We start from the raw sequence: 27,384 nt of genomic DNA, 5'->3' as shown, positions 1-27,384 counted from the left end.
AAATCTCAAAATAATAATAATATTAAAATATAATATTTTAACATTTAATCTTAAAACTCAAAATTCTCATATGAGAATTCTCAGTGACTAAGTAGAACCTATTATCATGACCTTTTAAATAATTTTATACTTATTTATAGTCATATAATTTAATATAAAAAGAAAAAAAAAAATCTATCTACAAGTCTCATATTTTTACACATCAACACAAGCCTTAAATTATATTATAAAATACTTGATGTTTTAAAATTGTAATGGATTTCACAACAAATAATATATTAACACGTGGATTGATAGATAACAAGACTCGCGCTGGGTTATGGCTGGCTAAAGAGGTAGAAGTTCAAAATACATGCAATTACAGGTACACAAAATCTATGAATAGATGGGCTAAGATTCCTTCTGGGGACTAAACACTGATAATAATTAAATATCCTTTATTTTTATTAAATATTTTTCAGTTGTAGATAGGCCCTGGATCTAGAGAAAATATACAGTGAAAGATCATTAATTTCATATAATGGTTTTCAATATTAAGCCAAAACTTGTAGTTTGCCTTCAAACCACTGGTCATAAACAAAAGAGAAAAATACTTGATGAATGATGAATAGTGTTTCTAGTTTTCATAATTTCAACATATGAACTCTTCTAGAACTATGGATTATATTCAATGGCCATAATTTTAAATATGTTATGAAATTAAAAGAGAAATGATATTGTAAGAGAAATAATTGTTATTCGAAATAAAAACTTGATCATATACAAGTGAATGATACCCATATATTTAGGAATATAAAGGAGTAGGTATAACTTAAGTCTTAATTGATGGCTAAGGATAGGTCTTAATTGATGCAATAGTCTTAATTAATGGCTAAAGATGGTCATACAAATAGATTTATAACATCTTTCTTTGGATGACCATACATAAAGAATATGCCTCGTTAAAACCTTGCCAAGGAAAAATTTAGTGGGAAAAAAAAACCTATAACGAAAGAAAAAGAGTACAATATTAATGTATATCGTTAAGTGCTTTAAAATTTCTTCATTAAAAACTTGCAAAGGAAAATCTAATGGGATAAAACTTTAGCGAAGAAAAAAGAGTACAATCAGCATAAATTTTCAAGACATTACTCCCCCTTAAAAGTGCATGATAATAGGTCTTCAAGTCTCCGCATTCTAATGTTTTGCACAATCTTCTTAAATGTTGCAGTTGGTAATGCTTTAGTGAATAAATCTACCAGATTATCATTTGACCGTATCTGCTTGACATTAATTTCACATTTCTCCTCATGAATTGCAATGATCTGTCTGTGTGGATCTGAAAGATAACCTGCATCCACATATCCAACTAATTGTGAACTTGATCCATGTTGATAAAATAATCACATATCAATCATACCTCAGAGGCAATGAATGATATGTTTAATATCATTTCAATGTCTTCGAGTTGGTATGGAACTATATCTTACAAGTAAATTAACTGAAAATGCAATATCAGACTGAGTGCAATTTGCAAGATACATCAGAGTTTCAATTGCACTAAGATAAGGTACTTCAGAATCAAGAATTTCTTCATCGTCTTCATAAGGACGAAATAGATATTTCTGTTCATCAAATGATCGAACAACCATTGGAGTACTCAGGGGATGAGCTTTGTCCATATAAAAGTGCTTCAAAACTTTATAGTGAAAAGTCTTTGCATTGATGCATCTCAATACTGTGTACCAACTCTTTAAATGATGCAGTTGATAATGTTTTAGTAATCAAATTCACCATATTGATTTAAGATCATTTTAACATTAAATTCACTACTCTTATGGAGTTATGCTCTTCTGGAGTTCTTGTAAATAACATAGTTAGTGGAGAAGTTATCAAAATTAAGCCGCCAACCTCCATTTTCAACAAAAATGGTGGCCACATTTTTAGACCAGACAAGCACCGCAAGATTTTATAACTTTTCTAGAGCTGTCAGGCGCTGCAGGACTATGATGCTACATCTCTTGTCCCTTGTAGAGAGATACTTCACTAGAGACACTGTGAAGCAATAGAGATGCTTTATTCTTCCTTTTACTCACCTGAGGATGTTGCTCTTATGACAAAAGCAGAGATTCATTTTTCTAGAAGGAGTTATTCTGATGTCGTTTCAGAATCAAGATTTCTTAGTGTTCAATATTTTGCCTCTGTTACGACCATGTCTTAGAGGTTATTAGCTAAAGTGAATGAGGTCAACCAACTCAATAATCAAATATCTTAATTGCATTATAAGCTCTCTACAAAGAGTCGTAAGAACAAGAAATCAAAGGAGGAGAATAAGGCGCTAAAACAGTATGCCCGTGATTTTCAGGATCAGCAGCAACGGATATTTGAAGAACTCCAAATACTTAGAGAATAAGGACAAACTGCATTTAATCTCACCGTGGATATTTAAAAAACTCCAACTTCAAATGGAGTAGGGGCAAGCTGCTTTTAATTTCATGGCATAGTAAATAACTTTAGGATATCTGTGTTTAGCATATCCTCTATCAATATATATAATTTTATCATGCTTTCATAATTTTCTCTATAAAAAAATATTCAGCTCATCTTTATTCACATCTCATATTTTTCACTTTTCTATAATTAGTCTGCATTCTTACTCTGCAATGGCCCAACAATCTTCTCGTGACCAATATATGAGGTATTCTACACCTCATTCATCAGTTGTTTATGCTTCTATCGTAGGTGCTATAATGCAATACAATAATTATTTGACTAATAAGTGAGATGATGATTCTATTTACGAGCTTGTGAGTCTCGGTACCCGATACTCATCAACCATTGTCGTATTTTCTCAGCGACTACAATTTAAAACTTGTGAGGTTGACAAATTCAACGAGAAAATTTCTATCATTCAGCGACTTCTTCTAGAGTCCAATAAGAAGATAGGAGCAATAAAGCAAGAAAATATAAATTTAAAATCCTTGCTTGACTATTCTTTTCGATTGCTTACTCCTTTAGACAGAGATGCCATGCAAATTCTTGAAGAGCAAGATCGTTTAAAGAATGAGGCGAAGAGCCTCAAATTTCTATAATTTTATTTCGAGATAATAAAATAATATTTGATATTATTCATATTGTGTTTCTATCTTCTGGTAGATGTTCTATATGCTCCATTTTATTTCTCCTTTAATAAAGCACATTTATTACAAAATCGTAATATGAATATGAAATACTAATTACATTTAAGAGATAGTATTTCAGAACTAATAATTTTATTTATTTCCCCCTCGAATTTGAAAGGGTTTCTGATTTATATTTCAAATATGTGCAGTTTTCATGAGCTCTTCTGAAGCCTCAATGATATTTAAATCATCTATATAAACTGTAATAAAAGATAATCTAGATACTAAAAATATATGGAAAATAGCTTATTCCACATGCGTTTGGATTGTTTTAGATCATATAAGGATTTTTAAAACTTGATAGAATAAGTACTTCAGGACTATATGCTTCATGCATTGCATATCTAGCGATCCATATAAATATGCAGTTAATCATGTATACACAAACTCTTGGTAACTATCAAGCTAATAAAAACCTTAATATAATTTCATTCACTTCAAAAGTATACCAATATTATTTCTGTGAGAAACCGACTCGTGATTTATTTATCACATTTTTATTTCATTTATACAAATACCCATTAATATTCAACAAGCATCACTTCTTAGATATTTGGACTACAAGTCCATATGTATAATATTTTACTAGTGATATCAATTCTGCAAGAATTGTTTCTTTTTATTTTAGCCAATATTTTTACGTTGGTAATTTTCGACGGTTCTTGACTCATTTTCTTCATTATTTCTGGTAATGTCAATTGCTATCTTATATAAAAATACGTTGTCGACAACGGTTTTATTTCTATCCGGAATTTCTCCAATACTCATGAAATGTATCGATATCTCGTTATTTTCAAGTACTCATCCCTCTTTAAGGAAAGACATTTCATGAAAAACCTTTTCAGAAGGATTATACTCTTCAGAAGTTTTTATTATGAGAGAATTTTGTTCAAAAAGTTTGAATGGATCTTATTGCTTATTTTGTGGGTACTGCCTCTTCAGGAGCACCAATTTTTTTTTTTTTTTTTTTTGTGTTTTTATCTTTCGGAATGTTTTATCTTTTGTATCAATAGGTTTCACACGTTTTTAGACATTTTTTATGTTCATTAGACTGCTAAATTTCTTAATTGTCCTACGAGGACTTAAATCATCGCTGGGATTTTAGCAGATAGAATATGAGACATTTTTATCTTATTGTATCTATAAATTAATTATCATCTGAACTTCCAGTTCACATATAATAATTAAGATAACGTCAAATTATTTTATTTTATTTGCTTCTAGCAAATTTTTCTTTCTGCTCATGGTGGGAAGACTTTATAGGAAAAGAATTTTCTGGTTCTTTTATAGACGTCTATATGAAAATTATTCGATTTTATGTAATTGATTTCGGATGATCAAGATAATTATGAAAAACATACAAATATTTTGAATCATATTACTTTTGATGTATCATAATATTTGATTCAATAGTTGTATAATATTATTTCAAAGAGAAAGCTGATAGTTTTTCCAATATGAGCTTCTGGTCCGAAATTATCGAAATCATAGAAGTACTATAAAGATATTCATTACCATGTCCAAACTCTTGGTTTATTTGGAAAAAAAATGCACTATTCTCTTCTAATAATGATATAAATCCAATATCATTCACTTCAGGGAATGATGTGGAACTAGTAAGACGTGACTAATGATTTCTTAATAAAAACTCATTATTTTGTACAGCCACTAGAAGACAAGATATAAGTTTAGAATATCTTGTAAACTTTCGTACTCAATATTGCTACTTCAGGAGTACATTTGAGGGATTTATTTTAAACATATATTCTTTAGTGGTTTTTCTCTATACAATTTCAATTATACAACTTCAGGTTCATTAATAATAATGAGCTTTTGGAAGGATTCCGATCTTTTGATATATGTATCACTCCTTTAAACTATTTCACAGAATCAATAGATCTATTATTATGAGATATCAAATAAAATTATTGGTTTAGGGCAATCCTTCAGAGATGCTCCATTTCTATTACAAAATGAATCTTATCATCAATAATTCATAACAAGTATAAAAAAATAAATAGAACTTGTATATAAACTATGTGAATAAAAATTGACCACAGATATAACTGAAATGTAAGTTATGGAAATTTTAATTTACCATAGATATGACTGAGATATAAACTATGTGAATAAACATAAAATTTTATCAAGTAATAATAAGGAATATAATATTTAATACTCACATTGGGGATTGCAAATAATATATTAAAAAACTTACTTGAAGTAGAAGACCACTAACTTTAGAATCAACAGAACCTCGTACTGATAACGTGTTATGAAACTAAAAGAGAAATAATATTGCAAGAGAAATAATTTTTATTCAATACAAAAACTTGATCATATACAAGTAAATGATACTCATATATATATGAATACAAAAAAATAGGTATATCTTAAGTCTTAATTAATGATTAAAAATAAGTCTTAATTGATGACTCAATAGTTTTAATTAATAGCTAAAGATTAGTCTTAATTGATGGTTAAAAATGATCATATAAATAGATTTATAACAAAACATATTTAATTGAAAGGTCCTACACAATATATATATATATATGCATGCATATGTATATATTGCGTCATCGCCCCATCTTGCTATTAGATTAAATGTACTACTAATTCTTTTATTGACTCATTTGTGCAATTGTACCCAATCTAATTTGTTTCAATGTCATTTTAAATCAACACGTGCTTTTAGCTAAAAGAAATGCTTTAACAATAAAAAATTTTAAAAAATAATTTTACAAATTAACATAATTTCTTGTAATATATGATTAAACAATTACTTTTATCGTCGTAAATAAATAAAATAAATCCACGTATTATATGAAACTACGAATTTATGAATTTACTTCTTTTATTGCTGTAGCAATTCTCGATAATTGAACTTTAACCAATAATCACTTTTTCCAACAAATGTGTAATAACAGGTATGGTGGACTGAACTTTCAGTGGCATTTAACATCTCAAGAAACTACGGTGTCTCGATCTACATTCATTCGCCAATATACACAACTTAACGGAGAAATTGCACAATACATCAAAAAAATAAAAAACCTTCAAAGAAAAGATTGCGAAGATAAAAAATAAAAAATAAAAATTTAAGTTGGAAGTTTAGTTCATGAAACTCCTAGTCTGTCACGAAGCGTATCGAAAATTGATGAAGCAGCTGCATTCTGTGCAAAGGTCAATTTCAATCTACCAAGCAATTCACCATCTTTCGCCTGCGATGCAGCATCAGCAGCTTCCTTGGCCATGCCAATCCGAGCATAAGACTGTTTGAAATTAAACAAGAGCTTAAGGTAAGGGTGTTGTATGTAAATTGGTTTGGCCAGAGGTACATCAGCTCAGCTCTATTTACCTCAGCTCTTTCTCGAGGATCTGTGAGTTTGGGGATATATTTTAGAGATTCCCCCTTTTCGTCTGCCTCAATGCAGGCCTCCACAAATGGACGGTAGCCTATTTGAAGTGAAGAACAATTAGGTAATCGATTCATGAAGTATGTCATAAAAGAACAGACAAAAGATCTACACCTACTTTTCATCTTTTAAATGGAAAATAAATATGCCTTTGAATTCTGTTTTTGGCAAATTGTGGCTACAGAACATTTTCAATGCCCCTTTTCCACCAAAAAAACAAAAGCTCAAGACCAAGAAAACATCCATGCTTTTGTTTGAAAGGATTTAATAATTCTGAAAGGATATGTTTTCTATAAGAAGTTGAATTAGTAACATGCATATGATGTGATAACAATCTGAATCCATTAGATTTCATAATATGAAAACATTGGGATACAGTGGGGTTCTCTCCCACTAAAATTTACATGTGACATAAATCAAAAAAAAAAAAAAAAAAAAAAATTTACACGTGACCTTGGATGGTAGATCATTTATTGTTGGACCATGCTACTGTGCTGCCCAGCACTTAGTGCTGAGTGTGACCGCTAGGCATCCAACCTTTTTTTAAAAAACATTCTTTAAAAATTAAAAAAAATATATATACAAATTCATGATAGTAACTTTTTTAAACATTTAAAAAAATTAAAAAAAAAATGCACCAGCGGTCAAATCCGGAGAGCAAACTAGCATTTTTCTTTATTTGTTACAGTAGCAGATATTTAATAAGACTCAATCTGATTTTAAATAGTAAATATTCAAAGTTGTCAGATGTTTTGTTGATTTTTTGAGTTGAGCTATCAGATACAAACATTCAGATACTCCCGAATCAGAATAACACATAATTGGAAGCAAAACTTAATAATTGTTGACATCTACCAAAATATTCTTTGAATGTAAACGACAATATAAATCTACAACGTAATCATAATAAAGGCAGCAATACTTTAAATGTGTTTTCTTCTTCTTCTTCTTCTTTTATAAGTAAACGAAATGTGTTTTCTTCTTTACCTCGCTTTCCTCTTTTTTTTTTTTTTTTTAATTTTATAACAGCATCGTTTACCTTGCTTTCTAAAACTATTTAGGGGTTGGAAACCTTACCAATTGGTGGTCTCTTCTCCTTTGAGAACTTTTCCAGTGCTTCCCAATCTCTGATCGTGGCCAAAGCAAAGATCTTAAGCCAATACCATCTCTTCTCAGAAACCTGAGACAAGTAACAACATCGGTAACATTCAAATTGCATCTAGTAGACCACACACATAGATGGCATGTAAACATATAAAAATGTTGACAATTGCTTGATCTTGTTGCACCCAATATCTCAGCTTCATTGCTTTAAAAAAACATGGAATTAGGCATAAGAGAAACACTTTTTCACCTCTACTCTAGAAAGCATCAGAGGAACTTTACAGACCTTGAATTCTGTTTTCACTTTCATTGCAGCTCGATGATTTCCCAAAACAATACACGTGCGAATTGTGTCGCTAATGCTTGAATCAACAAAAATGGCCTGCTTTGTAGTCACCTCCAACTCATGTTGTATTCTAGAAAAATAGAAAGTAATCAGAACTAAGAATAATTTCACTTTGCATAATAGTTTTTTCATACATCAAGTAGTGGTGTAAATAACCAAGTCTAAACCCTAACTGATTATTTGCATACATTTATTGTAGTATGACTTCATAAAGAACTATAGCATGCTTTGTCTTAAAGCATAATACCTTTGTGGTTTACAGTAATAATTATTTTATGCATCTAGCGGTGCAAATAAAAAATGTTACTCTTTTCTCACCTTAACAATTTTGCATGCTCTTCAGCAGCCTTTGACTCAAAGGTATGTTCCTTTGTTTCTGCAAAAAGACTTTGGGCCTTCTCGGTAAGTTTTATGCGTGGACCATGGAGTGGAGATCCTTTGCTTGCCATGGGATTCTTTCCTAGTTCCCATGATTCTTTCCATAAAAGAAAAGCAACCTCCTTTGAAACCAGAAAACATTATTATCAAAATTAATGTTCCAACAAACAGAGATTACCATCAGAAAATTTAATATGTTTAGTCAAATACTAAATAAAACTAAGAAATCAAATGGATGAAAGGAAGCAAAAATAAAGTGATCTCAAGTAAAACCAGGTGTATGACACGGCTACCTAGAGCATTCCTCATCCCTTTTTTTTTTCTTTTTTTCTTTTTCTATTTTTTTTTTTTTTTTTTTTTTTTTTCTGATGGCACACTCATCCAGTCATACCTATTAATATATTTTAGAATTTTGTAACGGGATGACCTAAATCCAATACTCAAGCTATTTCTGACACCAAACTCCGTTTTCATGGTAATCACTAAAAGAGGATACAATAACCAACCTAGGGATTCGTACTCTCTACATGACCTTTCAAATACAGATATATACTCTACAGGATTTAATACATTTGTGTCTGTGTAGATCAAATATCAATCACCAATCTCAAAGAATTTAAACATACTTGGAGTTGTCCAGTCGATAGGAAGAAGTCCTTCAGGAATTCATGCTTATAACACCTGAAACAATGAACATGGTGAGCATTCATGCACAAGCACAAAACACCACATTCAATGATGTAACACAAGCAAAAGAAAAGAGAAGAACATGTCTCTTTTAAATCCTTGAACACGCAATGAAAAAGAGCACAGCAAAAAACTCCTTTTACTAAAACCATCTCAATTATTTAGTGATTCAATGATGAAATTTTCACTATATACCATTTATCTCAATCTTATGGTAAAAGACCAAAATCCTGAGTTAATAGAAAAACTGAAAACATGAAACTAAGGTCACGAGGAAAACCCAAAAATTAAGAAATTCTTATCCTGCATCAGAAACATGTGCACACAACAGACAACATGCAACAAGATCCTTGAAAGCAAACAATTTATTTGACTACGGTAAAAGTGCACTATTAGAAAATCCATACTAAGTTGCAGCCCACATGCCTCACTCCACATCAGGAGAGGCCATGCACTCAACTAGCCTAAACAACACATCTGCACATTCTTTTAGTAATTTTCAGGGCACAACAGTAAGCGCACACTTAAGCCTTATTCTTCCACCACATGCATATTCTGCAAAATCAACAATTAACTAACTCATGCTGTAAGGTTTACAGAACACACATGTTTGTATTCTCTGATTGAACAAAAGACGAACAAAGCATAATTCCAATATTTTCATTTCCGAGATGGGTCTTATGGATATACTGCTAATGGGAGGGGAATTTACTTGGTCCAATAACCATGCGTGGTCAAGGTTGGACAGATTTATACTTTCTCCTTCGTAGGAATCACAATATCCCCGACTTAAGTCAGAAAAGATTCCCAAGATTATGTTCGGATCATTTTCCCATAATGCTAGATGGTGGTGGCATATAAGGGGGTAGAAGGCCTTTGAAGTTTGAGAATATGTGGCTAAAAGTAGAGGGGTTTGTGGATTTGATTAGGCAATGGTGGAGTTCATATTCATTTGATGGCAATCCGAGCAAGATATTGGCGGAAAAGCTGAAAGCTTTGAAGAAGGATTTAAAGATATGGAATGAACAGGTATTTTGTGATGTAACTTATTAGAAAAAAGAAAAAAAGAAAAAAAAAAAGGTATTTGGTGATGTAATCTCTCAGAAAAAGAACTTGTTTCAAGAGTGACAAACCTTGGAGGGCGTAGGGGAGGGGAATAACCATAAAGTTCAAGTAATTGCTGAATTAGAAACACTGACTTTAATGGAGGAAATATCGTGGAGGCAAAAGTCAAGGGCTTTGTGGCTAAGGGAGGGGGATAAGTGTACACAATTTTTCACCGAGTGGCTAATGCGCATAGGAGATTCAATGCCGTGGAGTCCATGAACATTAATGGTGCCAATATTTCAGACCAAGAGGTGATAAAGGAACATGTGGCTGGTCATTTTCAACACTTGCTATTGGAACCGCATGAATGGAGGCCGACTTTAGATGGCTTAGCTTTTGAGGCCATAGATCAAACTAGTAGAGCTTGGTTGGAGAGACCGTTTGAAGAGGAAGAGGTACACCAAGTAATTAAGAAAATGAATAAAGATAAAGCTCCCGGTCCAGATGGTTTCACTATGGCTTTTTTTCAATCTTGTTGGGAGGTGGTGAGAGAAGAAGTAATGCTGGTTTTCCATGGATTTTTTACGCATGGCAAATTTGAAAAAAGCTTAAACGCAACTTTTATTGCTCTAGTTCCTAAAAAGGCTGGGGCAATGGAGGACGGAGGTCCCTGACTTCAGACCAATTAGTCTTGTGGGCAGTGTGTATAAGATGCTCTCAAAGGTTCTTGCCAATAGGATGAGTACGGTCATGGAAAAGATCATTTCGAAATCTCAAAACGCCTTTGTGAAGGGGAGGCAAATTTTAGACTCGGTTCTTATAGCAAATGAATGTCTGGATAGCATAATCAAATTGAAAATCCCAGGTCGGGGACCCAGTGGGATTCTTTGATAGCTAGCGGGGGTTGCGGCAAGATCCTTTATCCCCTCTCTTATTTATTTTGATAATGGAGGCATTAAGCAGAATGGTGTCGGCGGCAATAGCGGGTGGATTTTTCTCAGGCTTTACCGTGGGGGGCAATCATGATTCTATCATTATCTCTCACCTTTTGTTTGCAGATGATACTTTATTGTTTTGTGAGGCAGATGAGGTCATATCGAATCTCTGAAGGCTATTTTGCTTTGCGTTGAAGCTGTGTCCGAGTTGAAGATCAATCTTGCTAAAACGGACATGGTTGCAGTGGGGGGAGTAAATAACATCAGTGGGTTAGCTAACATCTTGGGGTGTGTGGTATCATCATTGCCTTTGAAATATCTAGGCCTTCCGCTAGGGGCTTCGTTCAAAGCAAAATCTATTTGGGAGGGGGTGCTGGAAAAATTCGAACGTAGGCTGGCTGGGTGGAAAAAGGTATACCTTTCAAAAGGGGGGCGGATTACTTTGATTAAAATTACTCTATCTAACCTTCCTACATACTACCTATCTTTATTTCCACTTCCTGTTAGCATTGCACAGAGACTGGAGAAACTTCAGCAAGATTTCTTATTGGGGGGGTAGGAGACGAGTTTAAGTTTCATTTGGTGGGATGGGATAAGATATGTACTCCACTGAGAGATGGTGGGTTGGGGGTTCAGGATATAAGGCTTTTAATATGGCACTATTGGGCAAATGGTTGTGGCGGTATAATTTTGAGAGGGAAGCATTTTGGAAAGGAGTGATTGACATAAAGTATGGCAGCGAATGTGGAGGTTGGTGTTCAAAAGAGGGAAGGGGTTCTTATGGAGTGGGGCTATGGAAGTATGTAAGGAAGGGGTGGGGTTCCTTCCAATGTAATACCCGGCTGTGTTTGGGGGATGGTGGTAGGATCAGATTTTGGATGTATAGGTGGGTGGGAGATATGGTTCTAAAAGATGCCTATCCCACAATCTTTGCTATTGCATGGGAAAAAGTAGCTAGGGTGGCTGATTTGAGGGTGATCAATCAAGACACACAAGAGTGGAACATTAGCCTTATCAAGGATGCAAATGATTGGGAAGTAAATGACTTGATGGAGTTTATGAATCCACTGTATGGTATGCCCATTGCTGCCAGAAATGAAGATGTGATGGTATGGTGCCCTAATAGAAAGGGGAAATTCTCAGTACGTTCCTTCTACGAAGCCATTACCATGCAACAAAAGCCCAAGTTTCCGTGGAAGAATATCTGGAGAAGTAAAGCACCCACCAAGGCTGCATTCTTTGTATGGACAGAAGCACTAGGGAAGATTTTGACCAATGACAATCTTAGAAGACGTGGCCTCACATTTGTGGACTAGTGCTGTTTGTGTAGAAACAATGGTGAGACAGTGGACCACATACTCCTACATTGTAAGTTCACAAGCGAGATATGGAACTACTTCTTCAACAGAATGGGATTAGCATGGGTAATGCCAGGCTGGGTGGTGGAGCTTATAGCAAGCTGGAGAGGAATCACCGGGACTCCGCAAATTGCAGCTTTGTGGAGGATGGCTCCAATTTGTATTTGTTGGTGTCTCTGGAGAGAAAGAAACAAGAGACTTTTCGAGGATCATGAACGATCCCCGGAAGAGTTTCGGAGTTTCGTCTGGAAGACTTTATTTCTGTGGGCCATTGCATTAGATTTTAATGGCCTAAGCTTCCATGATTTTCTTGTTTCTGTTTCTAGTTCTTAAATAGGTGTATACTCATGTATACCTCCAGTATACCTGGGCTATGCCCATCTTTATTTTAATAAAGCTTTCTTATTACCTATCAAAAAAAATATTTTCATTTTGTTTCACCTTTTTTTAATTATGGTATTTTTTATCATATTCATTGTCATCTTCTCCCCCTCCCGTTCTAGTCAATATTAATGTCCTTATTGCCCCCTCCTCCCCCCTATTAGTAAAAATATTTTCTTTTTTTCCGTCAGCTTAAAAACCTGTCCCAAATCTTTTCTGCTGAACTAAAACGTCCAATTTCTTGAAAGTGGTTAATGATAATATCCTTGACTAAGACAGACTAAAATAATTTTCTATTTTAACGTTTGAGTTCAAAGGCAAATAAGCTCATAAAGATCAAATATAAAGTTCTGCAATTCCTTAAATTACCCTGCCACCCAACCCCAGTGCTGAGGGGTGTCTTCTCTCTATAGTGGGCTTTGTTAAAAATCCTGTTACCATATGCAGCTCAACTGTTTCCTACTGTTGAGACTTGAGAATCTAAATCTAAAAGCAGGTATAAACATTCTCTTAAATCTAAAAGCCACGTAAAAACTCATTGCATGTTATATCTTCATTTTTCCACAAATATATTTTAAGAATATATTTGTTCTGAAAAGTGTTTTAGACCCCCCACGATGACCATTCTTCGTGTGCATTTCCAAGTATTTGTGCCACTAGATCATGTGCATTACTTTTCCAGGATGTGTTCAGAAAGTTCACCCTGCACGCAGGCTCTAGGCAACCTTTAATGCCTAATGTGTCAATACTCTAATAACCATAATCTTTTCACTCACATTTGCAAACTAAAGTACCTAGAAAAGACAACGTACAAGGAAGAAATCAATATATATAACTTTTGATAAAAAAAAATCAAAATATACACTAAATCCGAAAATAGTTTATACATACCGTGCATAATTTATAAATAAATCCCGTGCCAGGGTTCTGGCCTGTATCATTCCAAAAAACTCCAACGGTTGCCTCTGCATCAAATAGAAGAGCCTATCAATAGCATCTAATATATGACTACAAATAGAACTTTTTTTTATATATGTAAGTAAAAATAGAACTTTTTTTTTTTTTCCTGTTGAAGTGTTACCTTTTGCAAGATATGAAACAGAACAAGATAAACAAGGTCAGTATCACCACTTTCAGTTGCCTTAATCAAAGCTGTATCTTCTTCTCCTATGCTTAAAAGAAGAGGGACCTGAAGTGAAAAAAATCATAATAAGAAACTTCCATAAAATGCCGCAGCATTTTTTCCTTTCTTTTTTTTTTTTTCTTTGTTGGGGGAAGGGGGTATTCAAAACATAGCAGATTTTTTAGTCAATGAGAGAGGAAGATCTTTCCCCATAAGTGCACTTCAGTCAAATAAAAGAAAAGGAAAGAGAAAAAAAAAAACCTGTTTTGAGGAACGTGGTTCATGTTCAACAAGCATCGCAGCTAATTTGCGGCGGCCATTCTTATCAGCATGAGCAGCAACTGCAGCATAGGATATTCCTTTGCATAATTTCAACTGCAACTCAAAAAGACATGATACAAGATGTTTACATGGAATGAAATGAACATAAATCACGTAAAGTTTTAGAGTAATTGACAACCTTATCCAGCAAGATTTCAAGGAGAGTGGCATCAGGGATTGCTAATGAAGCAGTTATCTTTGAACATGCCCAGTGCATTATCACCACCTCCTACAACAAACCAAATTAGGAAAAAAAGGATTTAACATATACATGGACTTATGCCTTTTCAATTCTCAGATATAAGGCAGCAACCATATCGAGGTTAAAAAATCAATAGCTGACAAAATAATAATGGGACACCAGCGAATATGACAGTCAATAGTCAGGAACAGATCCAACGAAGCATCAAGAACATGGACATATACAAATATATTCAAATGCTATCTGAGTATATACATTGGCTTAATTAAGAATGTATTTAGGTGTTCTTTTGTATAATTCCTGTGTACATGGGCTATGCCCATGTACATTGGCATACTTCTTATGTATAAAAGAAAAAAAGTATATACATTGGCACTGCATAGAAAAGATTATCATTTTCAGGCATATGAATCAGGACATGAACATCCAATCGGTAACCTCAATATTTCATCTCATGAACATTTTGTCAGATTTTTTTTTTTTTCTTGGTCTTCAGAAAGGGCTTTTGTAGTTAAAGGTGCCAGAGACGAGTTTAAAGAGATGGAACAGACATTTTAAGCTCATGCTGTTAATTCAGCAGTTTCATATGGATATAATACAGTTCTTGTCACAGCCAGCTGAATGTTCCAGGGAATAAAAGAAAGAGGTTCATCTCAGAAGTTTTTTTCCTTAGAACATCTTCAATATCACTACCTCAAGTACCTTCTTTTCCCCCAAAAATTTGTCTCAGCTACTTTACTGATCTCAAAGTAAAACTTCATTCAAGTAGAGTACAACTTCAGAATAAAACATTTTTTTACAAAACTCTGAAAAGAAGTGTATTGTTAACAATAGAAGCTTATCAATAACTGTCCAAACCAAAAATCCTGTGCAAATTTACAAACAATTTACTTTGATATTTATTTAGGTCACCACTACTTTTATGATCACGGTAGATGGACATCAATTTCAGCAGAGAAATCAATGGTTAATTAACTGTCAAAGTTCTTTATACATATTCACAATCAGCCCATCTCTCTTACATCTAACTTCATCTTACATCTGTGCCCATGTCACTCTTCATCTCTCAAAGAGCATCTTCACCTGCTAGCAAGCACTACTGCCCACGCCCCTCCCCAACAAAAATTAAAAAATTAAAATTTGCTCTTCACCATGATTAGTAAAAGAATAAGTTAAGATCTTTGATGCACTACTTTTTCAGATGGATCTTATAGAATTGCTAATAATTTCATGCTTCAATTTGACATTACCACAATTTCACAAGTTTCCAGTGTACTACATCATATCATACAGATCTTCGATTCTTAATATATAAAAGCAACAGTGCAAATCTATCATATTTAGAAAGTATATTTGAATATATTAGCTTACTTGATTCATTCCAAGGTAATCTGATATCCGCAGGGCAAGAAGGTGTTGGTGTGCATTAATCAAACGGCCAATCAGAACAGATGGCGTAAGTAGCTGGGGCAGCAAATTTATTCAGTGTTAAAATCAACAAAATGGCATAAAAGTTCAATGCTGAAATTGTAAACAAAAATCTGTAAGTTTTGAAAACCTTATATTGCTGGATACTGAGAGGAATGCCAATCTCAGGGCTGCGCACAGCATTTAAGACTCGCAAAGTTTTACACATTTCTTGAATACGGTCACGGTGAAAATTGCTGCCAAAGCCAACTGGATATCATTACCGAGAGCAACAAAATCAGGAAATATGTTTGCTCTTTTAAGACTTTAAAAACATGCCATTAACAGAGTAAGAATTACTTTTTACCAGGAAAAAAAGAATTATTTCATCATAATTGCATAAAATACAGGCAACCGAGACCATGATATGCTCAAAACTAGTAAAATATCACCAAATACGGACTTCACATATCCGGTTCTAATAAAATTACTTCTTACTTATAAAATAAAAATACGGACTTCACAGAGAGTAAACTCAGGCAACAACATTAAATGTGTGAGAAGCCATTCAAAAGACCATGTGTAGTCGCATGCTACCTAGGTCACCTCCACGTTAAGAACCACAAACTCAACAAAGCCATAAATCCCAACTACTTGGAGGAACAAGTAGGGAAAATATGACAAAATCTCTCTATTTCATCTCCTATGGATATTATATATATATATGCATATATATATATATATTTGTGCACACACATCCACCCCCAACCCCCCAAGAAAAGAAATGTAACAGAATCCATGTAAACCAGTTGAGACAGAATTCTGTTTGAAACTTGGTTTGTATCTACCAGCCTTCAGCTACTCCATAAACCAGTTGAAACACAGCACTCACATCTGTTCAAATATATAAAAAAAATCCATGTAAACCAGTTTAGACAGAAGTCTGTACAAAACATAGTCTTATATGTCCCAGCCTTCAGATACTCACTTCTTGACTTCCTCTTCCCCCCAATATTTTCTCACCCCAATTGTGCAGTAAATTTGGATCACTGAAACTGTTTGTTTCAATGTTGACTGAGATGCAAAATGGGAGAAAGAGTGCAAGAAAATAACTTCACATTTCCATATGACCCAACGACAGCGAGGCCAAAAAAAATACAGTGAAGCAATTAATGTTGATCTAAAAGCATGTACTTAAGGATGACAATGGAGGTCTGAGATAGGCATTTCCAACCAAACTGTCGCATGGTTAGAAATCACACAGCTGAACCTGCCCCAAACGTGGTTTTAGTTTAGCTATATCCTGAGGACCTGATCTGATGCCACAAATATATATATATATATATATATATATATATCCCCATCCAGCCATGTCTGACCATGGATACCCCTATAACTAAAGCCGAAACGTATGTATTCTGTAACAAGATACAATAGTATGAGCAAGGTAGTCAACTAATGATGTCAAGTGCTAATAACATCTAAAACTGTTCTCATTCAGAATGCCACTGCATCAGCAAACCAAACACACCTGCAAAAGGCTTGGCCATAGCTGGCAGCTCTTAGCAGTGTCCTTTGTCGTGAAACATCAAATTCATGACCAGCTGCATCAACACATGCTTCAACAGCTTCTGACAAGGAGGATCTTATCAATCTCAAATTTTCATCTGCCTGGCAAAAAATACTTCGTTAGACACACCAAAATATAATAAACCCCTAAGTGCTTATGTGGTTCTACTTATAAAAAAAGTGCTTGTCTGGTTCTTTTTCTACACTGTTTTACAAGACCAATAAAAATAAAAAGGAAGAAAGAATGAGTAAAACATTGGTGCATGAATGTTAAATACTCAATCAATTGACACGTTGCTTTTGGAAATTACATATGTAGTAGGTTTGAAAGAGGCACCAACGGGTAAACCATTCATAACAGTGTTCCACAGCAAGCAAATAAGAAAAATTGATCTAACTTGGCATATTTAAAAATCTCATATTTTGTTTTTGATAAGTAAAATGAAGATTTTATTGATACGAATGAAGTAAGCGAAGCACATGTATACAGGAAGTATACAAAAGAACACCTAGATACATTCTAGGAACCATAAATTTTTTTTTTTTTTTTGATAAGTAAAAACAGAAGAAAAAAAAATTTGCTTTGAACAATCAATGTTATCCTCCAATTGGGATTTGTACTGCATGCATGCACCCAACTCTCTCTCCGGCGCTTCTCGCCGGAGTTGATTTTTCTTTGTTTTTCTTTACCTTAAATCTCTTCTCTTTTCCTTTTATTTCCTTTTTCTTCATTTATGGCTTGGTATAGAGAGTTAGTTATCGAGTCAAAACTTTTAGTGCTTGCAAAGGAGGGAGATAACTTTCGCATCTCAAAGCAGGGGTGGAAGGTGAATCACAAGGTGGTGGTGGGCCGAAACACTCTGTTATGGCTTGCGAAAGTGCTGGAGGATTGCCTGAGAGGGGGGAAGCAGGATGTTTATTCAGTGGTAAGGGAAGGCTATTGAAGTTTTGTTGGACAACAATGTGAGAATAGTCGTGGGAGGTATTTGTCGATAGCTGAATATGATCAGGTGGGTAGAAGAAATCTGCTCTGTTTCCCTGAAGGCAAAAATGGTTGGGGTTGGAAAAGTCTGAAGTCGAATGCAGTGGAGATGGCTCAGCCCAGGAGTGCAAACGTAGAAGCTGTCAGAGGGGCTGGGAGGAGTAACGAGGGGAGGGGGCCGAGAACTCTTAACCGAACCTTTTCGGAGGTCCTGAAGTCGACGGCAGGTCACGCACCGAGAGGACATGCAGGGGACGTTGGGGGGGTGCGTCGGACACAACCTATCGTACGGGGTGTAGAAGATGGCAGGTCTCAAGGTGGTCAGTTGGCGTGGGAGAGTAGTAGACGTATGCTGGAATTGCAGGGCCAAGTGAGGACACTTCAGAAGGATATGGAAGAATTGCGAAGATATGTGGGGCTGAGAAAGGAAACGGCAAGGTGGGAGGTAATTAAAGGCAAAACTGATGGGGCTTCATCCAGCAATGTGGGAGGGCCGGGTTTAGGTGGGTTAATGTCAGCCCATGCAACAACAGTTCAATCTGCTGATGGGGATCCCGTAGCCCAGAAGGATGGGCATGGCTGTGGGCTGTCAAGGGGTCAAACCCAGCCCATTAAACAGCTCGGTATGCAACTGACCTGTGAGGGCCCGAAAGGAGTGCTTATTAGGGAGGGAGGACCGAGTTTATTACACAACCTGGGGCCTGGGCCAACCGTCCAGTCTCGGCCCAAGCCCCAGCCCGGTATGCAACCCGGCCTGAAGGCTGCCGATCCGGGTCCAGAGAGACCTGATTGTATTTCGGATCGCGAGACGCAGGAAGTTTTCGTCCCGGAAACATCTCTCTTCCCGATACCGATGGAGAGGGTTCCGGCGAGCTTCCTGGCGAGTATTCCGACGGCGATAGTGGCAGAGAATGCCAGCGAGTACTCCGACGTATGTCTCGGATCCGCTGGAAATGACCCGATGCAGTTTTTCGATTCGACGCTGCGTGCAGAAGGGATCGGTCCTTTGATGGGAAACTTCCCGGCGAGTATTCCGACGGCGATAGTGGCAGAGAACGCCGACGAGTACTCCGACGTATGTCTCGGATCCGCTGGAAATGACCCAGTGCAGGATTCCGACTCTAAGTTGTGTGCAGAAGGGGCAGGTCCTTTGCTGGGAAGCTGTCCAGATCCTATTGCACTATCAGAAGTTGGATCTGAGGTGAAGAATGCTAAGGAGAATGGTTTAGAAGTTTCAATCTTTTCGAAGGATGACGAACTTGTTTTTCCTGATGTGTGTGGGCAGTTGGGGTTGGAAGACATCGTATTGGAAAGCGAAAATCAATGTAATCAGTTATGTAGTTATGAGGAGCCTGTCCCGCTGAGTTTATGCCTTCCGACTCAACCAAATGTATCTGATTGGGTCTTCCATAAGGTAAAAGAGATCTAAAATTTCGTGGGTATTGACTGCGAGGGTTATGAGGAGCAATTCCTTGCACTCCTTACAGCGATTGAAGCGGGTCATAAACAAAAAAGTAAAGGTGATGCGAAGAAAAATCGGGAACTCAAAAGATTGACATGGTCGTTGAATATGGAGGGTAGTGCCAGCAGAGGTAAGAAGAAGGGGAAGGGGCTGGCTGTTTCTTAATGAAGCCGAAGATTATATCATGGAATGTCCGTGGGCTAAACGACATTAATAAAAGGCTCCGGATCAAAAACATGTTGAGGGTATGGAAGGCTGATATTGTGTGCCTACAAGAAACAAAATTAAAAATGATTGATAGAAGGTTGGTGCGGAGTTTATGGAGTGGAGTACATATTGATTGGGCTTTCTTGGCTTCAAATGGAGCGTCCGGTGGGATTATAGTGATGTGGGATAGGCGGGTGGTGGAAAGGATGGAGGATTTTGTGGGGCGCTATACGGTCACATGCTCCTTTAAGTGCGTTTCCGATAACTTTTTGTGGGCTTATGCAGGTGTTTATGGTCCTAATCTAGACACAGATAGAAGGTTGCTGTGGGAAGAACTGGCTGGGATACATAGTTGGTGGGCAGTCCCGCTGTGCGTAGGAGGAGATTTCAATGTGGTTAGATTCCCAAGTGAAGTCTCTGGTTGTAGAAGGTTGCGGTTGGCTATGGAAGAGTTCTCGGAGTGGGTTTTTGATTTGAACTTGGTGGATTTGCCACTAGCAAGGGGTCCTGCGACTTGGTCCAACAACCAATCATGGTCTCGGTTGGATCGCTTTCTAATTTCACCAGAATGGGAAAGTCATTTTCCGGATGTATGGCAGAAACGTATGCCCCGTATTGGCTCTGATCATTGGCCTATTTTGCTTGACTGTGGAGGTATGCGGAAAGGGCAGCGGCCTTTTAAATTTGAGAATATGTGGTTGAAAGCGGATGGGTTCGTGGACCGGGTTAAACACTGGTGGCTTTCCTATCAGTTCCAAGGTACTCCCAGTTTCATCTTCACGTGTAAATTGAAAGCTCTCAAACGAGACTTAAAAGTTTGGAATGTGGAGTCTTTTGGTAATGTTGGGGAAAGTAAAAAAATAAAGATTGCGGAACTTCAGGAGATCGAGAGGAGGCAAGAGCTACAACCACTCTCCCAGCAGGAACAGGCCCGGAAAGCTAAGCTGGGGACGGAGATTGAGAGATTGATACTCTTAGAAGAAATGTCTTGGCGTCAAAAGTCCAGGGCTTTATGGCTGAGGGAAGGGGACCGAAGCACGAGCTTTTTCCATAGAGTCGCAAATGCACACAGAAGAAACAATAACATTGAGGCATTGCAGGTTGATGGGGTGGAATGTAGAGATGAGCAGGTAATTCACAATCACGCTATTGAGTTTTATGAGAACCTACTAACGGAGCAGGTGGGTTGGAGGCCGCCACTGAACGGGATGACTTTTGACTCCATCGGAGCGGGTGACGTGGAGAGGTTGGAAAGGGAGTTTGATGAGTTAGAGGTACATGCAGTAGTGAGGAAAATGGCTAAGGAAAAGGCGCCAGGTCCAGACGGATTCTCTATGGGCTTTTTTCAAGAATGTTGGGAAGTGATAAAGGAGGATCTCATGCAGGTTTTTCAGGAATTTTTCAGGGTTGGAAAATTTGAAAAAAGCCTCAACAACACTTTCTTTGCTCTGATTCCCAAAAAGACTGGGGCCACGGAGATTAAGGACTTTCGGCCTATTAGTTTGGTAAATGGGGTGTACAAGATTATATCCAAAGTCTTAGCGAACAGATTAAGTGAGGTGATGGGGAAGCTTGTTTCACAACCCCAAAATGCATTTGTAAAGGGAAGATAGATTCTAGATGCGGTGTTAATAGCAAATGAATGCCTTGATAGTAGATTAAAAGTCGGGAACAGGGGGATCATGTGTAAACTTGACATGGAAAAAACTTATGATCATGTTAACTGGGACTTCCTCCTTCATATGCTTAGGAGATGTGGTTTCGGGGATAGGTGGAGGAAGTGGATTCGCTGGTGTATATCTTCAGCAAAGTTCTCGGTGTTAGTGAATGGAACTTCAGTGGGTTTTTTCCAGAGTACACGTGGTCTGAGACAAGGGGACCCATTGTCACCTTTGCTGTTTGTTATTGTTATGGAGGCTTTAAGCAGGATGCTCTCGGCTACGGTTGATAATGGTTATCTAGCTGGTTTCCCGATTGGAACCCCCGATAGAGATAATTTAATTATCTCCCATTTAATGTTTGCATATGACACTCTAATTATGTGTGAAGCTGATCAAGACCAAATGCGAGTTTTGAAGGCCATCCTTTTTTGTTTTGAGGCAGTATCTGGTCTGAAGGTTAATCTGGAAAAATCTGAATTGGTGCCAATTGGGGCAGTTACCAGTATTCGTCAGTTAGCTAGAACCCTGGGCTGCAAGATCACCGCCTTCCCTTTGACTTACCTGGGACTCCCGCTAGGGAGTGTCTCGAGGGCCCTTTCGGTTTGGGATACAGTGATTGAGAAATTCGAGAGGCGCTTGGCGGGGTAGAAGCGTATGTATTTGTCGAAAGGTGGAAGAATCACGTTGATAAAGAGTACTCTCAAATTTACCCACTTATTTTTTATCTCTGTTTCCCTTACCTGCGGGTGTGGCAGCCCGCATTGAGAAGCTGCAGCGAGACTTTTTATGGGGGGGTTTGGGGGATGAGTTCAAGTTTCACCTGGTTAAGTGGGAGCAGGTTTGCCGTCCTATCTCGGGGGGAGGTTTGGGAGTCAGACAACTTAGAGTCTTCAATCGTGCTTTGCTAGGTAAGTGGCTATGGCGATATTCCAGGGAACCGGATTCTTTGTGGAAACTATTGGTTGAGAAGAAGTATGGGGGTCTATGGGGAGATTGGTGTACCAAAGAAGCAAGAGGGGCCTATGGCGTCGGGTTATGGAAACACATAAGAAGAGGGTGGGGGGCGTTCAGTTGCTTCACAAAGTTCCATTTGGGAACGGGTTCTAGAGTAAAATTTTGGAGCGATGTCTGGTGTGGGGATAGGGCTTTGAAAGATCTGTTCCCGTTGCTCTTCCAGTTGGCAAGTGCCAAGAATGTTTCAGTTGAGGAAGTCATGGAGGTAGCGGAGGGTCAACTTCTTTGGAATGTCAATTTTAGTAGGAGGGCGCAAGATTGGGAAATGAGCAGTTTTGAGGATTTTTACAGCCTTATCTACTCCGCTAGACCAAATAGACAACAAGAGGATGCTTTATGGTGGACCCCTGCAGGTAAAGGTCTTTTTACTGTGCGATCTTTTTACAAGGCCCTCACTCAAGAGCCTAATATTCAGTTTCCTTGGAGAAAGATATGGAGTCACAAGGCCCCTACCAAAGTGTCAATTTTTGTCTGGACGGCCTCCTTAGGTAAGATACTCACCACTGACAATTTAAGGAAAATGAGGATTATTATCGCAGACTAGTGCTGTATGTGCAAAAGAGCCGGAGAGTCGGTGGATCACCTCCTTTTGCATTGTGATATAGCTAGGAGTCTCTGGAATGAAGTCTTCGGTAGACTGGATATGGCTTGGGTACTGCCAAAAACTGTGGAGGCAGCTTTGGCTTGTTGGGTAAACCTAAGGGGTCGGCAACCTATTAAAGCTATTTGGAAGATGATCCCTCTTTGCATTATGTGGGTATTGTGGCAGGAGCGCAACGAAAGGACCTTCGAAGGTCAGGCGAGATCGTTAGAGGAGCTTAAAGTTTTATTTTTTATAACTCTTTGTAGTTGGGCTATTGCCGTTGACTTCAATGGCATGGCTCTTCGAGAGTTCCTTGTCTCTATTGTGCCTACTTAGTGTAGGCATCTTGCCTCTTGTAATACTGGCTTTTGCCATCCGTTCTTGATCAATAAAACTTGTTTATTCATCAAAAAAAAAAAAGTAAAAACAGAAAGTCATGAACACTAGTTCCATTAAGCACAATGGATGCTGAAATTTTTTATAAAATATAGCAACAATATTATGTGCAACAGCCCATCTTTTGGGTATTGACCAATTATACGTGATCTATTTCATTTTCTTCTTCTTCTTTTTTCTCTCTCCTTTTTTTTTTTCTTTTTTTTGATAAGCAAAAATTTTATTCATCAAATGCAATAGCCAAAGCCCATGTACATAGGATGCATACAAAAGAAACAAAAAATACATTCAAATACTGGAAAAATGAGGACAAAAACACATGCCCCTCCATTAAGTACAATAGCTGAAAACCAACTAAACAAGGAACACATAAAAAATTCCCCTAGTTCTTCTACACCGCATTCCCTATTATTAAAACACCTCTCATTCCTTTCCAACCAAATGCACAAAGGAATCATCTTCCACACAGCTGCCACTTGAGAGCAAGTATGAAGTCTAGTCCAACATGCGAGTAAACCTACCACCAATTTTGGCATAACCCAGGTCAGTCCGGATCTTCTAAACACACAATCCCATAACACTTTAGTCACATCACAATGTAGAAGTAGATGATCCACTGATTCCACAGCTTTCTTGCACATGAAGTACCACTCCATAACAATCATTCCAAGCTTTCTTTTATTTTTTACAACTCAAAGATAAAAGGAAGACCTTAGATGTTTCTTTTTCCATTCCTTACGTCTTGGGGCCATGCTATTGTTTTCAATGGGGCCAATTTTCATGATTTCCTTGTACTCATTTTTTTGTTTTTTTTTTTTTCTGTATACTTCCTGTGTGCATGGGCTTTGCCTAGTTTTAGCCTTACTAAAACTTTATTTTACTTATCAAAAAATAAAAGGAAGAAAAATCTTTGTTTTCCAATGAAGAGGCGAATAAATAAAGAAACACAGTAAACACACAAATGAAATCACACAAAATAAATGTAAAATGAAGTTAGCCATTTATGTTTGCCTATTGAAAACGTTGGGGGAGAGAGAGAGAGAGAGAGAGAGAGAGAGAGAGAGAGAGAGTAGCCTGCCTTGGCACTGCGCCTGTCAAAATGATCCAAAGCATCATACAGTAAAGCAGCAGGCGACGTGCTCCCAATCTTAAAGATGGATACAGTGGAATTAGGCACCAGTTGCAGAAATTCTATACTTGAGTTAGACAATATCCTCACTCCATCACACTCGGGGATAAGAACTATTGGTTCATCATACAGGTAGCGCACCGGTTCGTCAGAAGGACCCACCATCAGAAGCATATCATCCCAATACAGTAGCACACTGTCTAAACCACACCATGCTAGCTGCTCAGGAGGAAGAGCTGACTGTACCCACGAAAACAAGATAAATAAAGATTTCAAATGAGCTACACAATCGTTGGTAAAAAGATGACACCACGAACCTCGCATTCGTATTCAAAGATCTTCTCGAGCCTCGTAGAGTACACCGCCATTCGGCCATCGTGCGTAAATGACGCAACGAACCTCCCGTCCCCTGAGACCACCATCTTCTGAAGCGGTCCATCGCCGGGCGGCAATGGCAACGGCTGTACCTCGTCCTCCTCCACCATCACCACCCCATCGCCAATTGCCAAAAGAACCTCTACGTTCCCGGACATGGTGTACTGGGGCTCGATCACGGCGACGCAATGCGGCAGCTCCTCGATCCCCTCCGGTGCCGGGTCCGCAAGCCTCAATGGCCTCGGGTTTTTGCTCTTAAAATCAGCAATGGAAAAGACCTTGCAAGCGTCCGTCACGCAGACGACACCGTTTCCCCAGAAAACGCACTCGACCACGTTCTCGTCCAGGTATTCTTGCCCTAGGATCGAGAAGTTGGGCTCGAGGAGCTCGGCGTGGGAGGTGTAGCGGTAAACGGTGCCGTCTTGGACGATGCAGACGAGGGTTTGGTCGTCGGTCCAAGAGAGGCCGATCAGTCTGCCTCCGGGGTTCTTCCAGATGGTTTCGGAGAGTGGGACACCGGCGGAGTTGAAGATGCGGAGCTTGCGGAGGGCAGACTCGGCGTAGAGCTGGACGATCTTGGAGTCGTCCCGGATGAGGGCGATGGGCCCTCCGAAGGGAGCGCAGGCGACCTTATTGCGACTAAGGTCGATGTGCTTCCACCGCAACGGGTGGTAGAGATCAGGCTTGCGGTAATAGCGATCGCCGAGGAGCTGCCACTCAGCGGCCACCGAGACGTTCGCCATTTGTAGGAAAGGAAAGGGGGATCGAAAATGTTAGGGTGTAGGCTTGATGGGAGAGCTTCGATTCATGGATTGGGTTTCTCAGTTCTCTCGCTTCCTTCTTCCTTCGTTTGTGTTTTAAGCCGTTACAGAGGTGAAATTCAGTTCAGGCTCCAGTTCTAATCCCATTTGGAATGGAAAAAATGCGTAAATATGAGATAAAAAATAATAATAATAATAATAATAATTATAAAAAAAAAATTATTAATTAATTAATTCTTTTAAGAAAATGTCAGTGCGTACTTGACCTTTCATTTTAGCGGCTTATGTATTTAATTTCTTTTATTTAATAAAAAAAGTAAATATTTATATATTAATATATTTTTTTATTTTTTTAAAAATATTTAAATATATTAAAAAAATGTGAAAAAAAAATAAAAAAAAAATAAAAAGTACCATTTGCTTGTGGGTAGGGATGAAAAAAAAGGGTAAACCGGTAAACCGGATCGAATTGGTGGATCGAATCAATGGATTTGGTCCGGTATCGACTTTGGTTTGGTTTAATATCTGTTTTATTTTTTAAAAAATTGGTCAAAATTGGTCCGGTTCTAGTTTTTCTCTTTTTAAAACCGAACTAGACCGGTTCATATATATATATATTTTTAAATTCTTTTCTATTGTATATAATTTTTTATATATTTTTTATATATAATATATAATTATATATAAAATAGTTTTCTATTATATGATAAATTACTAATTAATATAATATTAAATTTTAAAATCTTATACCATTATAATTATTGTATTAATAGTTATACTAATATTATGTAGTATATATTAATAGTTATACTAAAACTATATCACTATATATCATAATATATTATAATATATCATTATAGTTTATAATACAATTATAATATATATTATAATATATTACAATATATTATCATTATAGTACTATATACTATAATATACTATATAATATAATATATTAAAACTAGACTTGAAACTGGTAAAATCGGTGTATCAGTTTAGAAGGGTAACCGGTGCATAATCGGTTTAAAAAAATGTAAAATCAATACTAATACAGTAATAAATTTTATCCAAGACTAAACCGAACCGGATCGATTACATCCCTACTTGTCCAATAACGACAACAGAGTAGCATGACTCATTTTTTAAATAATAAATTTTACTAATTTTTGAATAATTATATAATATATACACATTCTACGAATATATCATTAATATATGTTGTGCCTAAACTTTGACTCAAACTAATGAACTAAAAATTTAGTACAATTTTACCTGCAAGTATACAAGTGTTGTAGTACCTCACAAGATCGAATCCACAAGGATTGACTTATGTGATAAAGAAAATAAAATCAAATAATGAAAAGAAATTACTAAAAGAA

The 27,384-nt window shown here is 36.9% G+C and overlaps 1 protein-coding gene across 1 annotated transcript; it reads right to left on the bottom strand.

The window, feature by feature from the left end:
- Positions 1 to 6,043: 6,043 nt before the first annotated feature.
- LOC122291809 (protein VACUOLELESS1) lies at positions 6,044 to 26,159 on the bottom strand. Its single transcript, XM_043099791.1, has 15 exons — positions 25,190 to 26,159; positions 24,822 to 25,112; positions 17,401 to 17,540; positions 16,021 to 16,126; positions 15,834 to 15,926; positions 14,400 to 14,489; positions 14,201 to 14,314; positions 13,898 to 14,005; positions 13,708 to 13,781; positions 9,035 to 9,089; positions 8,349 to 8,530; positions 7,971 to 8,100; positions 7,658 to 7,760; positions 6,523 to 6,620; positions 6,044 to 6,436 (listed from the first exon to the last, which is right to left on the bottom strand). The coding sequence occupies exons 1-15, from the start codon at positions 25,988 to 25,990 to the stop codon at positions 6,281 to 6,283; spliced, it is 2,541 nt and encodes an 846-aa protein (XP_042955725.1). The 5' UTR covers positions 25,991 to 26,159; the 3' UTR covers positions 6,044 to 6,280.
- Positions 26,160 to 27,384: the final 1,225 nt, after the last annotated feature.

This window comes from Carya illinoinensis, chromosome 13 (assembly GCF_018687715.1).
Source record: "Carya illinoinensis cultivar Pawnee chromosome 13, C.illinoinensisPawnee_v1, whole genome shotgun sequence".
Lineage (NCBI taxonomy): Eukaryota > Viridiplantae > Streptophyta > Magnoliopsida > Fagales > Juglandaceae > Carya > Carya illinoinensis.
This window is presented reverse-complemented; position numbering and strand designations above follow the sequence as displayed.

Bases quoted from the DNA above. Each gene is read 5' to 3' on its own strand.
- LOC122291809 (XM_043099791.1), bottom strand. From the start codon at position 25,990: ATGGCGAACGTCTCGGTGGCCGCTGAGTGGCAGCTCCTCGGCGATCGC. The intron at 17,541-24,821 runs GCAGGCTACTCT...ATTTTTTGCCAG, and splicing joins TTGACAGGCGCAGTGCCAAG to GCAGATGAAAATTTGAGATT. The intron at 6,437-6,522 runs GTAAATAGAGCT...AATTTCAAACAG, and splicing joins ATCCTCGAGAAAGAGCTGAG to TCTTATGCTCGGATTGGCAT.